Here is a 14,952-nt window from a genome sequence, read left to right as displayed (position 1 = left end):
TGTTTTGCCGATTAATATTTGGCAACACTGGTTGTAGTAGCTCCTGGAATGTCCATTGTTTTCTATGGTTGATCTTCATTCAGCATTCAGCATATTGAAGGATCGATTCAGTCTGCTGCATTCACTATCCTAAAGGGTGATACGATCAAAATTTTGTCAAAATCAACTTGACGTATTTCTTTCAATTTTGCATTGGATCGGGAGGAAATCGAAAACCGGAAGCCGCTGAGACGGCAAAGAGAGTTGCCGGTAGTTTCAAGCGAAACCTTAACCTCTCTCTCCGAGATGCCGCAAATAAGCTGGGTGTATCGTCTACAGCCGTGCATCGAGCCAAAAAACGAGCCGGACCATCGACTTACAAGAAGATTGTGACTCCAAATCGCAATGATAAACAAAATACGACGCCCAAAGCGCGATCCCGGAGGCTGTACACGACGATGCTGACGAAGTTTGACTGCGTGGTAATGGACGACGAAACCTACGTCAAAGCCGACTACAAGCAGCTTCCGGGGCAGGAGTTTTATACGACAAAAGGAAGGGAAAAGGTAGCAGATATTTTCAAGCACATGAAACTATCAAAGTTCGCGAGGAAATATTTGGTTTGGCAAGCCATCTGTACCTGTGGCTTGAAAAGCAGCATTTTCATAGCTTCTGGGACTGTCAACCAAGAAATTTATGTTAAAGAGTGTTTGAATAAACGTCTGCTGCCTTTCCTGAAGAAACACGGTTGTTCCGTACTGTTTTGGCCGGATTTGGCATCTTGCCATTACGTAAAAAAGCCATGGATTGGTACGCCGCCAACAACGTGAAGGTGGTTCCCAAGGACAAGAACCCCTCCCAACACGCCAGAGCTCCGCCCAATTGAGAAATACTGGGCTATTGTCTAGCGGAACCTAAAGAAGACCAAAAAAAATGCCAAGGACTATCAGCAGTTCTAGGCAAACTGGCTTTCTGCGGCGAAGAAGGTGGACTAGGGGGCTGTACCAAATCTGAAGGCAGGGGTTAAGTGTAAGGCCCGACAATTCGGATTTGGAAAAGCGGAAGCCTAACTGAATATTTTTCCTGAATTTTATACTAATTAAACTTGAAAAAGAAATTTAATTTTTTTTAAAAATAAACGATTTCACCGATTTACACACGTTTTCCGTTGACCAAATTTTGACCGTATCACCCTTTATTACCCTGATTGACTGTGCGGGTAAAATAATAGAGAGGTTGGTCAATCACCGACTCAACACTGTTCTCGACAAATACCACCTCTTGGACGATCGACAATATGCCTTTCGCGCTGGTCGATCCTCGGACGACTATTTTTGCCAACTGGAGAGCATTTTGGACAATGCTTTAGATCGAAGCTTACATATCGAAATTCTGTCCCTGGATTTATCCAAAGCGTTCGATCGCGTCGACCAAGGTACCATACTTAATTCCCTCCGTGAGTGGGGCATATCTGGTCGACTATATCATTACATACAAAGCTTCCTCTCCAATCGTACCATTCAGGTACTCGTAAACGCTACTATATCCAATCCAAAACCAGTTCTCACAGGAGTCCCCCAAGGATCTGTTATTTCTCCCACCTTATTTCTTATCGCCATTAACACCATTTTTAAGATCATCCCTAGTAACACAGAAATCCTTATCTACGTCGATGACATCTTGCTGGCATCGAGCTCTGCGTACGCTCGATTAGCACGAAACAGACTCCAAACTGCCCTAGATAGGGTAGCCAGCTGGGCCCTCACGGTCGGCTTTCAATTTTCCCCTGACAAATCGAAGCTCCTACACCTTGGACCTAACCGGCAAAAAACTTAGAAAGCTCCCTCCTATAAAAATGCACAGCCAAACTATCCCCTTAGCTCACTCCACCCGATTATTGGGCATTTGGATAGACGATCGCTTAAGCTTTCGAACACATCTTGAACAAGTAAGAAAAAACGCTAAAAACAAGATAAACATCCTAAACATTTTAAGTAAGATCCCCAGTCTAGCAAACCGCGACTCTCTTCTACGATTCGTTTATGGATGGTTACTCCCATCCATTCTTTACGGGTTGGGATTAGTTAGCAAATGCGGTCCCCGTCTCTACCAAAAACTAGAACCTCTTTGTAACAGGTGCATTAGAACAGTCAGCTCAGCCTTCATAACTAGTCCAATTGTATATATCATGGCCGAATCTGGTCAACTCCCATTCACACCTAGTTGCCAAACACCTTACTTCGAAATCTCTTCGTTGGCTTGCCGTCGGAGGCAACAGAGACTCCCCATTAGTCAACCGCACTGAAACCCTAGTTCAACACTGTCCTACCACACTACTATGATCTTACTGACGGCTCCAAAACAGCCGATTGCAGAGTCGGATGTGGAATACATGACCCACCCAACCATCGCCCTACCTTCTCAGTGCTCCGTATTCTAAGTGCGGAAGCCTACGCTCTATTGGATGCTCTGCTTAACATTGAATGTGAATCAACTCCTACCATCTTTTCTGACTCGCTTAGCGTTATAAAATCCGTATCAGCTGGTAATATAAAACACACCTGGGTTTCATCCATAGCACATGAAGCCTTAAACAAAAGAGCCACCCTGGTTTGGATACCAGGACACACGGGGATTCCAGGTAATGAGTCGGCCGACCGACTGGCATCCGCTGGTATCGACCTTAACCCACTACAAATATCCATACCCCAACAAGATGCATATCGTGATACCGTGAAAAACATCTTTTTCGCCTGGGAGATAGAATGGGCAGCGAATCAAGATGCCAAGTTGCGCGAGGTCAAGAATGTTCCCTTGAAATTAGAGTGTCCGTCCCGGGATTTCCCGGGAATTTGAAAAATTCGGGAATTCCCGATTCCCGGGAATCGTAGTTTCATTCCCGGGAATTCCCGACATGATGGAAATTCTTTCTCTGGAAAAGCCTGGAAGATGTTTTTTTTTGAAAATTTAGTCATACAAAACTGATTGAGAATATGCCGATTCCTGTGGCAGCAGAGATTTTGCAGCCATTTGGTACATTTTTTTTATATTCGAATAGGTAAGTTTAAAAAGATTATATGTATTTCTACACCGTATTCATTGAACGAAACCCCACAAAAGTTCGAAAAATATATGAAAAATTGCGTAGCAGGTAGACTGATTCTCGAAAGTAACATTCGTGCACTTGTTTCCCTTTGGCTTTGAAAGCCAGATAAATTTCAAATCCTTCAAATGAATAATAAATAGTTTTTTATATGAAGAGTAAATATGTAAAGCGTTTAGAAAAACGAAAAATGGTTGGAATAATCAAACAAATAAAAACATATTTTTTAATCAACCCTTAATTGCATGGATGAATTCTTCATTAGACTTATTCAGGTTATTTTATAGTTCTTTAGTCTGGTTTTAATATATCATCGTTGCAAACAGTTTAACTTGTTTGATTAAAATAAGTTAAAAACATTATGAAGAGTACGTTTTGAACAAATCATGGGCTTGTATGCACGAAAAGTTCGATAAGCTATGTATATTTGAGTCGAAGTGCATATATTTCACATGTTTTTTAATATTTCCCGGGATCCCGGGAAACAGGCCACCAGATTTCCCGATTCCCGGGAAAGGGAAAATGGCCGGGAAAGGGAAAATGGCCGGAAAATGGACACTCTACTTGAAATGGGAAGATCGAAAAAGTCCCAAAGAGCGAATAGCCCTTACCCGACTTAGGATCGACCACACGAGACTCACCCAATCCTATCTCCTAGATAAGGAACCACCTCCCGTTTGTCCGTGTTGTGATTGTGTCATTTCCATTAAACACATTCTCGTGAACTGCCCAATGTATGACGAGCAAAGAAAGCTAAGTCAACTAGCGTACAATCTCCGACATATTCTCTTAAATTGTCCAGAGGAAGAGCAAAAATTGCTAGATTTCCTAAAAATGACCAACCTTCTACCTCAAATTTAAGAAAATCGCGTGTACTATCTTTCCCTATCCTCTCAAATCTCATACAATAATACCAGAAAAACCACATTATCTTCTCTATTGCCTCTATCCCTTTTCCTATTTTTATGTTTAGTTAGAAAAAAAACCTACAAGGGATGAACGGATTAGGGATGAATTTTGGATGAAAATCCCAAGAAAAAAAAAAGAAACACGGTACGATCATACTTCGCTCATCGCGCATCATCATTTAGGGGAATATGGTTGAGCTCGAGCTACGACCGCCTTAGCTGAAGACGCTCACGGCATCCACCCGATGAAGCTCGACACAAATCCATGGAGGGTTTCACTACCCTCGTCAAGACGTAGCGGCGAAAATGTGCAAGGCTTTCGCCAGCACCTTGCCACGCTTCTGTATAACGAAATCCGAATTTCCATATCCGGATTTGGGTGCGAGGTAGCAGTTCGTTAGGTGTAGAACGGTGCTACCAGGAACACGTTTAGGATCGTACTCCGATCGCTATGGTGGGACCGCGCACGGTTTCTCCACCGCGTTGTTTGAGCCACGCGATAGGCTCATTTCACTATTCGAAACACTATAGGGAACAGCCCAATAATACGATACACGACCACCAAATTAGTGTCGGAGATTTAGAGCACACATGTGCTCACGATGAGGGAGTCGATCGCGTTGTCTGAGCCACGCGATACGCTCTTTACACTCGTACAACGATCTCTATGGTGGGACCGCGCCCGGCAATTTCACCGATTTTGTACGGTGCCTACGGCTATCGCGTTGTCAAAGCCACGCGATACGCTCAGCTTACTTATGGCCACACAAAGCAAGTCCGAGATCCGGCTCGAAGGACCAAATGTTTTTTAACGTGTGACTCACACGGGATGGATCTGCTAGTGGACTGGGGGTGATGACCAATCTGGCAAGCGAAGCACTGGAACAGCGCAAAGCAAGTAGCAGAGAAACTCGTGCCAGAAGAAAGGCTTCTCTTCGATAGGCACGGCGGACTGGATCAAGATAGAAGTGGTGGTGGACGCAGGAAGACTAAAGGATTGCGCCACCGACCAGCTATCGTAGCTTCAAGCAGTGGAACAGATTAGAGGACCAAAACTCCAGAAGGAAGGAGAAGGGCTGGAACAAACAACACGATTTCTACTCTGTCTCTAATCACTATTTATTTCTCTACTTTATTTACACTGTTCATTGTTTGGTTGATATTAACACTAGAAAGACCGCATCAGTCAAAATGACTGGTTGAACACTTTGTTTGTTGAATATCTTTTAAATACTTCGCTTTAAAAATTCGCAAAAAATACGACTTTTCATGAATTTTGAATCTCTACAAAACTGTGTATTTTTTATTTCACTAGCTCTTTTAATAAGCGAGAAAAATGGACCACTCGGACCGTGACCAGTCAAAATGACTGGAAAATAGATATGATAGGTATTTGAAATATTGGTCAATTGAAAAATTTTTAAGGAAATATAAATCAACGTGTACATTTGACAATATTGATTCATTATTTTTATTTTCACTGTTTACCGTCGCACGACATAACTTGATGCATATAATTCCTAAAATTCACTCGGTCCATGGTAACCGTTTTCCAATTTCTTGGATGTTGTTCAGATCTTATCAGATAAATATACGATTGCCAAAACCTGTTTTTAATAATAAATAAATAAATATACTATTTCAAGATATACTTGAAATATTTGTTAAAAGTCTATTCTTTACCTCTAACATGCAAAAAAAAAAAAAGATTTTGGATGAATGGCGGTGAATCCGTGTACCCATAGTAAATTGCTCTACTTATAGAAAAAATATGCTTCAAAACCTACAATATCAGGTATATATAGGCAACGTGTTGAAAAATTTCAGAGCGATGGATGCTAGAAAATATCTACTAAAACAAAATTGAAGTGAAACCGTGCACTTATGTTCAATACCCATAGCCATTTAACATGATTTTATAATTAGATTGATAACGTGTTTTAATTTTTTGATAATAATGTGAAATATTGATTTTACGACATATACGCATTCGTCAACTGTGCGAAGATGAGGTGATTCCGTGCACCCATGGTGAAAAATTGTTTCCATTTTATAACAAAAATGATATCGAATAAATAACAAAATAATTTCAAAAGAAAAAAGTTAAAAATGTTATGATATAAAAAATTCCCCTTTACCAGTCATTTTGACTGGTTACGGTCCGAATAGGTATATTCAATTTGCCGGTCCTTCTAGTGTTAACACCACCACGCGTGGAGTGGAAATGACTCGATGCGTATTGAGGAATGCGCCCATAAATAGGCAGTCACGCAAGCACAGGGCCACGTCCTTGCGTCAGATGGAAACGCCTAGAACCCGCTAGGCGCGTCGCGCATATTCTTACTTTCAGCGAGAGCAGCCTTCTCGCTCTCTCGGCGTCATACTTGTGAGTGCGTATAAGCAATGAGGCCGCCAACAGGAGTAGCAGTAGCGAAGAGGGCCGCATCCGGGAGGACAGCACGCAGGAGATTTTTGTGGTTTAACCGAAGGATTTAGAATGACAAATCCCGAAGGAATACACTTACTACGTGTAATGTTGTTGATTTTTGTTTATTTTTATTGAAAACGTCACGTCCAAGCCGATTAATAGCTTTGATATCAACCCACTTAGCTTATACAGGGCTTATATGTCATTTGGATGTCACAGAGCCTTCTAGCATTTGTAAACATAATATACAGCCAATAGGCACTGAAATGCTGTTATGCGTCTGTTAAACGGCATATACAGGGCTTAATGGTTGCCTGGGGCATCATGCACCAATAGTGCCAGAAGGTCTAGAAGCAAGTAAAAGTAGTAACGCGGGGTAATATCATAATTAACCTACTAACTGGTCATTGTGGACTATCTTTTCAACAGAAGAAAACCTATTATTCAGCAGAAAAATAAGTTTGACTATGCCTCTAGTCTATCTCTAACCGCGATGACGAAAACAGTGAAGAAAGCTCGGTTCCGGATGGCCAAATACCCTGCACGACCACAGTATCCAACGGTTACTGATGGAACGAAAGACCGAGGTACTGAAACGTATAGTAATAATTTTGTTTGTGTTTTGAAAATGGCTACAAACCCAAACAATTTCCAAATTCCATTTCAAATAACAAACATAACATAATAACAAAATGATCAAGAGTTTAAACAATTTCATTACCGTTTACTTACTACCGCACGAGAGCGCCTCTACTGTAGTGAAATATTTCAACGTCAGTTTGTCCGGCTCCGTCTCAAATGGCTGGGGCTGGGAACTGCACCGATGATGTCACAGTATCTCGCAGCACCGGGCATGAGCAGTTCATTCGTTTGCCCGTGCGTGAACCAGCCAGTAGGAGCCAGGCAGTGAAAATTCATTCCGGTGTCCGACGAAACGAAAAGAAGCAAGCAAATCTGCAAATCGGAATTAAATGGTGTACTGGAAGAAAATAGGATACGAGCCGAAGGTGTTTAGTGATTTTGGGGATAGTTTTGTTGATTGATTTCCCCTTTTTTCGCAGGTTAATCGAATGAAGGGTGTAAAATTGTCGGTTGTGGGTACCTAGAGAATCGATTGTTCGTGATTGTAGGTAGAATCTGCGGTAGACCAGAGGCGGTTTTCTTCTTTGTTCGGGTGCCGGGGCATCTGGCAGCCCTGCGCACGTTTTGTTCTTTTATGTCTTTCGCTTCGCATCCCTCCCGATTTTCAATATGGCGGTCGAAAAGTAGGAACTTTGAGTGTTTTGTTTCCACGCCACTTTGTTTGAAAGTGTTTTTAGTCGGGAAAATACCTTGCTAGGTTGGAAAAAATAGTGTTGAATGTTAGTTAAAGTGAATATCTAACGGCGTCGGTAGTTATTTGTGATTAAACGTCAGTTTTTAGCCATTAAAATCGGATTTACCGCTAGCGCGTCGTCCATACAGTTTGATTTGTTTGGGGAGAAAAGAAGAAGGTACGCGTATTATCGTTGCGGGCGAACATTTGCGTGTTTTTTTTTGCTGGTAGAATATCGAATGTTGAACAACAATTCTTAAAAGAATATTTAGGGTTTGGAAGATCGAATGATTCTTATTCTGGTATTGCTTAAAGTGATTTAATAAGTGAAACTTTTTATTTGTAATGTCAATAAAATGGATAAATTACTTTCAGTAGCTGAATAATTATTGAAGCGGGTTGAAGGGAAAACAATTGGTTGAAAGTGAGAGTATTAACGTTAATTATTTCCATCAACAGTCGGATAAAGCGGCGATTCAAGGACAAGAACAAGTTGGTGTCGTAGCGATGGAAAATACGGACGGTACGAATAATCACGAGGGTGATTCCGCCCCGGAGAATCACGATTCGGAAGAGGCCCCGATTGTGGAGGCGCTCGATGAAGCCTTCAACAATGGCAACGGTGAATCCCAGGAGGAAGATAAGGATGAAGTGAAGGAGGAAGATGAAAACGATGAAGAAGTGAAAAAGGAAGAAGCGGATGAAGAAAACGATAAGGATGCGGAAGTTAAGAGTGAAGAGAAACCGAAAGGTAAAATGAAGATCGTTACCAGAGATGGAAAGCCGGCCGATTTGGACATTTGCAGAGTGTGCAAAACAAAAGATGATCTGGGAAGCATCTTCGAGTTTGATGAAGCACTAAGAATATGCGATTTGATAACATCGGTTTGCACTGTGGCGCGTATTCTCGAACGTGATCATTTACCGCATAAGATCTGCAAGGGGTGTGTTGATAATTTGAAGATCGCTGTAGCCTTCAAGACTCAATGCGAGGCCACTGATAAAGAACTTCGTCAGACTTTGAAAAGAAGCTACAATAAGGCGCGTAGAAACACCGATTTCATCATTGTAAATTGTCCTATGTCCGACGGGGAGGAAGATGATGACGAACAGCAGGACGATGACGAATATAAAGTATCGCATTCGGAAGTGGAGTCTGAGCCAGTGACATCGGACGATAGCTTTGCACCTATTAAGAAGCCGAAAAAGCAGAAAACACCTAAACGACGAGGACGCCGACCGAAGAGTGAATCAGTTTCGGCAGACACTACACCTGTTGTCAAACGGAAGCGTGGACGCCAGCCAGGATTCAGACCCCAGAAGAAAACACCTGCGCCCGAACCATCTCTCGATGGAACTCCAACGCCCCGTCGACGAGGACGTCCGCCAAAGTCATCCGTTTCTCCCGGCATCGCTAATGTGGTCTACATCGAGGCACCCGATGCAAGCTCATCTTCCGATAGCGACGACGATAAGCCAATTCGGCCACGCAAGAAGCAACACGATTGTCCCAAATGTGACGACAGTTTCTCGACCGGCGTTGAACTCAAAGAACATTTGGTGACGCACAAGGGTGATCTGTTCCCCTGTACAAAATGTGACAAATCCTTCAAGTCCAAGGCCTATCTGGCAAACCATCTGCAGCGACACGAACAGGATGATAAGCGACGAGAGGACAAGATCAAAGCCAAGGAGGCGAAGCGGCAAATGCAACGCCAAAAGGAACTGCAGAAGCGGAAAGACCACGAAGAGAAAATCAAACGGCAGCGAACCGAAGGCGGAAGCGCTGAGAAGAAGAAAAAGCTGGACCCCAATCCGGCCAACAGTGGCCGGGATCTGTTCAAGTGTGTCGCCCCGCTAACTTCCACCTACTGGAGCGATAGTTTCTCGGATTAAAAGCTCGGCAAAAATGGACGGCTGTACGATGTGTACATTTAGACTAGCTGATGAGTGAGGTGAGTTGTTTGTTGACAGTTTGTAAAGTAGGGAAACTCTCTTTCGTTAGCGATTTATTTTTAATTTTAATGTGCAATTTTCTCGTAAGACTAATAAATAACTAATACAAAAACTTATCATTTCTCCCTGAACAGGTAAAACTAAAACGACGGAACAGATAAAAATGATTTATTTCGTATGTTGGTGCCATTACGAAACGTTACACACAGTCAATGAAGGCGGGCAGTAGAAAGATTTCCGTTTCCACGAGCTACCAACTAATGGTTATATTTTTTAACCATAATTCTTTCTGCGTACGAGTGATATTTGATAAATGAAAGAAAAGCAAACCCGTTCGAAAAAATGGCAGACAGTTCATATCGATGATGAAAATAGTATCTTGATGATTGCTTCCATTTAGGAAGGGTGTCAACTCTGCATAGCTGTAAATAGGCGAGATGTATTTTGTATCCGGGGATATTTGCGGAAAAAAGCGAGCGTTTAGAAGCGAGACACACTTTAGCCATTCTTGTAGTTGCAATTCTTACAAACACGAAATCCGCAAGCCGACAACAAGTGGATGTTAGTTTTTATGATTCTACAGAAGAAACATTTTCTATCACACAGCTAGACTTAGTACACACCAGTCTTGTTTTCAGTTCCCAGACAAATCTTTTTTATTTTCCAACACTTCGCAGCAAAGCTAAGTACTTTAACAAACTGCACATCGAAAGGAAGCAAAATGTACTACTCACTTCTATCTTATTGTTTTGCGATTTTAGATTTTTTATTTTCACCCTCACTCTAAAGTCGAGTGCCCGTGCGGCGTTCTCGGAAAAGCGAATAAACCTTTCGTAACAAACAATCATAATAGAATACACAAGTAATAGTGTTAGAAAAGTCAGATTATTCTTTGTTCGAAGAAAAAAAAAAAAAGAAAAACAAGAACTATTTTACAGAAATAGACGTTAAGGCTGAAATTCAAAATTTGTAAACATAACTACCCAAACCCTGGATTTATCTCTTGAAATGCGATCACACACAATAAATAAGAGAATAAGATAAGAGTCAACAATTGTTGTTTTTTCTTTCACCGGTAGAAATATTGAGAAAATAATCCTCCATAATTTCAATAAAGTCTTAGGTAATTGAATTTTTGATGTTGAACTCATAAAACATCCTTGTACTGATCCATTGGAAAATCGCCGAAGAACAGAATTCGCAGGTAAGAATTATTATTATGTTCAAGTTTCCCGTTGGTAACTCAATTGGCATTCCTCCTTGCAGCATGCGATCTGCTATCGAGAAAAAAAAATCCAATTGCGTTTTTCTCTGACTGCATGGGAGTTGTCCCTATATGCACGCTTTCAGAAATGCGGCCCGGATGCAAGAAAAGTCATTCTGAAGTCAGAAAACTCGAGAGCAATTCCTCCCGCCCGAATAACTGTCCCTCTGGAACCACCCCGAAAGAGATCTATAAATATGAATTCTGGTTTTAAAGTATTGTGATGTTTTAATTCACCATTTAATAGTTTTTTTTCCTTTCTTATAGAAAGGTTTAGTTATCGGTCGATTTTAGAGATAATTATTATGGGTCTTAGACATACCTTCATTATTGGTAGGTATGTACCTATCGAATCAGCTCGACCAGTTCTGCCGATGTCTGTTTATTTGTGTGTACTTTGGTGTGATTTTTTTTTTCTTTTCACAATCTATAAAAGAAAGGAAAAAAAACTTAATTGTTTAAAATTTCCATTTTCATATAAAAAAAAATGATCACTCCAAAAAACGTATCCATCTGGATTGCTAGCATCATCCAGCAATCACTAATCAAGATTATCGTAAATATGACGTCAAATTATACATGACGTCACAGACACGAAGGGAGAAACTAACAGCCTTCATTCCCACTCAGCTTTGCTGACATCACGACGGAAAACTGTGTAGGAGGAATCCTATAGAGGAGGTAGCTTATTGTTTAGAGCCATTCCAACTATTTAAATTTTTTTACCGGTTCAGGTTACAATCGAAACAGTTTCAAAAATTTTGGAGCCGAAGTCCAATTTTTAAAAAGGTTAATATGGTTTTTCACCAAGCGGTATGACATAATTACCAAAATTAACAAAAAATTTTAAAACTGATGAAACTGACAAAGCTGTCCAAAATTGTCAAAACTGAAAAACTGCATAAATTGACCATTATGGCAAAAATGACATAAACGGCTAAATGACAATAATCACAAAAATAACGAAATTGACAAAAAATGACAAATCATATTAACAAAATTGACAGAAAATATTTACAAAATTGATGAAACTGGAAAAATTTTCCTAATTGACCATTTTGGCCAAAACGACAAAAATGAAAAAAATTGTAAAAATCTACCAAATTGGCAAAACTGAAAAAAATTACAATACAATACAAAATTTATGAAACTAACAAAACTGTCTAAATTGATAAAATTGTTAAAATTGACAAAATTCATAAAAATGGAAAAATTTGAAATAATTGCGCATTGACAAAATTGATGAATCTGACAAAATTGTCCAAATTGTCCATGTTTGCCAAATTGACATAGCTTAGCTTAGTTGACTACTCATATCCACCTTAAATCATTGAACTTGAAGTGCTCAGATATGATCATTCATTTTAAAATTCAGATTACATATTTGATTAAACTTTGTTAAACTTAAGCACTTCAAACTCCATGATCGCTGGCGTGGCTAAGCAGATCAAGTTCTACCTCGCCAATGGTTGCTACTCCGTGATTGATCGAGGCCATCAGCTTTGCGCAAGAGCCAAAAGAATGGTGCTTGGGACTAGCAGTACATTCATAATGCACAAAACTCATGCTCTCCCTTTGAAAATGATCAATAACGGCGCCGGCCACGTCCTAGTAGTCAATGAGGAAGGAAGAAAGGATTGTTAGTAGGATACTTCATAAGATCAATTAACAACCATCTGTCTCTTTATATTCCAAAGATTAATTTTGAAAAATTCATAAACAATGGTAAGTTAATATCACCATCTATAGAAACCGTCTATACGTCTGCGAATCTATAATCAAATATCCATGGAAAGGGCTTTGTTAGTTGGGAAAAGGTTATAGATCAGGATCCATTTTGGTTAATGGTGCGATCGAGTTTTCCTACACCTCCTATGCTCCTAGATTTTTCTTAAGGAAACTCCTATTTCTAACTTTGAGGCAGTGAAAAAAAGTTTAAGAGTAAAGTAAAAAAAAATGTATGAATTTTCTTTAAACTAACTTGTTTTCCTTATTCATGTTCCTGATACATTAATGTGTTTTCAAAACGACCTTTTAGATTGAAGATACTCCTATCAAACTTCTAAGAGTATTGTAAATGTGAAAATGTTTAAATTATTGAAGTTTTGTTAATGGATAAAGTGACTCTACTTTTGTTCGTTCTAGTTTTTAATTTCTTATGTAGGTTGTGAAAACTGAATAAGATCGTTTTTGGAAACTCATCAGTGCAAATCAACTCTTTGCCTCAGTTTTATTTCGCGATTGCACGGAGAAAAAGAATCTACCAAAACAGTTAGCCATTCATAGTAAAAAAAATTCAAAAAAAACACAAAAAATCACAAAAAGTGACAAGAATGTCAAAAAAGCACAAAAAAAGTAAAAAACAAACCACAAATTTGATCAAAATATTTAAAAAATGATAATATGTCGAAAACTACAAAAATTATCAACAATTCAAAAAATGAAGATATGAACAAAACAATTCTTTTTCATGTAGGTTTAGAAATGATTAAAAAAGTTGAAAAATCAAGGAAGACTTAAATCACAAAACATTTTTAGCTAAGCTGTTGAAAAAGGTCCTTTCATATTCGTCACTGAAGTTCCCTAACGAAGTCGTTTTAGTCCCGAAGTATTCCACAAGCCAAATGGAGTTTTTTTGCCAATGCTGCCATTCAAACCGCTAGTAGGCAAATCTAAAAACAAACAAAATCTAGGAAAATAGCCAAATTTCCGTATGGTCATTTCAACGCATGATCATTATCGTTAGAATTCACAATTCAACATTGAGCAACACTGAAATAACTAAGTTTCGAACTAAAAATAAAATTATTCGAAAAATCCATTATTCATGAAAGCTAAAATCGTTCTTTAAATTTTTTTATTGTGTTTCTAATTTGTGCTTAAAATACTTTTTACCAGCTGTTGAGCTTTTGCCGGTGTTTGAAACTAGTAAACAAAACGTGTTTGGATATTTCAACAGAACGTTTTGAAAGTTCTGATGTTAAAATTGCTTTGATGATCGTTCTAATTATGCATTTTTTATTTGTTAATATAGCTTAATATCATAGTCTTCATTGCCAATCAATTAGAAAATCTTGACACTATGAGTTTATTTATGATTCCTGTTAAAAAAACTGTTTCTTAACTAAGAACAGCTAGGAAATTTGACCTTAGTTTTGTTTAGCGAAAACTTGTACTTTCATCGGCAGATTGCAAAACACAAAAACCACATTTCATCCTATAAACTACCTTACCAAACAAGAAATTTCAATTTGGATACAATTAAGGTATACTTAGCTCTGATTTGTAGAATGATTTGAAGAAAGTATCAAGTAAAGCTGTACATTTTCTTCCATTTCCGGCATCAGCCCCAGCTATTTCAACAGCCAGTGCACAACGTCCACTAGAATTTCCACTGGTTTGTAAAACCTCTAAACACTAACAAAATTTGAAATAACGCGACGCAAACTCAAATTATCCAACTTCTGTACGAATTTTTGTCTCAAATAACAATTTACAAATAAAAATAAAATAATTTTTCAGGAGTAAAAATCAGCAGCAAAAATAACCACACCCGTCAGTCACGGTCGCCGCCTCTGTCCATGTTTGCCAAATTGACATAATTTACAAAGTGGCAAAAATTTACTTTATTGAAAAGTTGATAAAAACATCCAAATTGACAAAATTGACAATATTATAAAAAATGCCAAAATGACACAATAATGACAACAACAACAATGAGAATAATGAGAAAAACGATAAAAATGGAAAAAATTACAAAAATGGAAAAAACTACAACTATTACAAAAATGCAAATATATTGACAAAATTGATGAAACAGAATAAATTGTCCAAATTGACCATTTTGGCAAATTGACAAAATTTTCAAATATGACAAACTTGACAAAATAGAAAACAAATATTGAATTGACAAAACCAGCAAAAATTGGCGAAATTTACAATGACAAAATTGATGAAACTGAAAAAACTGTTCAAATTGATAAAATGATCAAATTAAAA

The 14,952-nt window shown here is 38.9% G+C and overlaps 2 protein-coding genes across 5 annotated transcripts in view; both read left to right on the top strand.

Moving 5' to 3' along the window:
- Positions 1 to 14,952, top strand: part of LOC129750874 (G-protein coupled receptor dmsr-1) — a 477,126-nt gene that overhangs the window by 396,235 nt on the left and 65,939 nt on the right. The gene's annotated exons all lie outside the window — the stretch shown is intronic.
- Positions 7,267 to 10,610, top strand: LOC129750875 (zinc finger protein CG2199). Of its 3 annotated transcripts, none has more exons than XM_055746002.1 (3): positions 7,267 to 7,425; positions 8,193 to 9,688; positions 9,824 to 10,610. In XM_055746002.1, exons 1-2 carry the CDS (start codon positions 7,390 to 7,392, stop codon positions 9,627 to 9,629), a joined length of 1,473 nt encoding a protein of 490 aa, XP_055601977.1. In that variant the 5' UTR covers positions 7,267 to 7,389; the 3' UTR covers positions 9,630 to 9,688; positions 9,824 to 10,610. The 3 variants fall into 3 exon arrangements, with proteins under 3 accessions (XP_055601977.1, XP_055601979.1, XP_055601978.1); XM_055746004.1 differs by lacking the exon at positions 7,267 to 7,425 and adding an exon at positions 7,459 to 7,479; XM_055746003.1 differs by lacking the exon at positions 7,267 to 7,425 and adding an exon at positions 7,586 to 7,911.

Source organism: Uranotaenia lowii, chromosome 3 (genome assembly GCF_029784155.1).
Source record: "Uranotaenia lowii strain MFRU-FL chromosome 3, ASM2978415v1, whole genome shotgun sequence".
Lineage (NCBI taxonomy): Eukaryota > Metazoa > Arthropoda > Insecta > Diptera > Culicidae > Uranotaenia > Uranotaenia lowii.
Note: the sequence above shows the minus strand (reverse complement) of the source record. Positions and strands in the feature narration are given on the sequence as shown.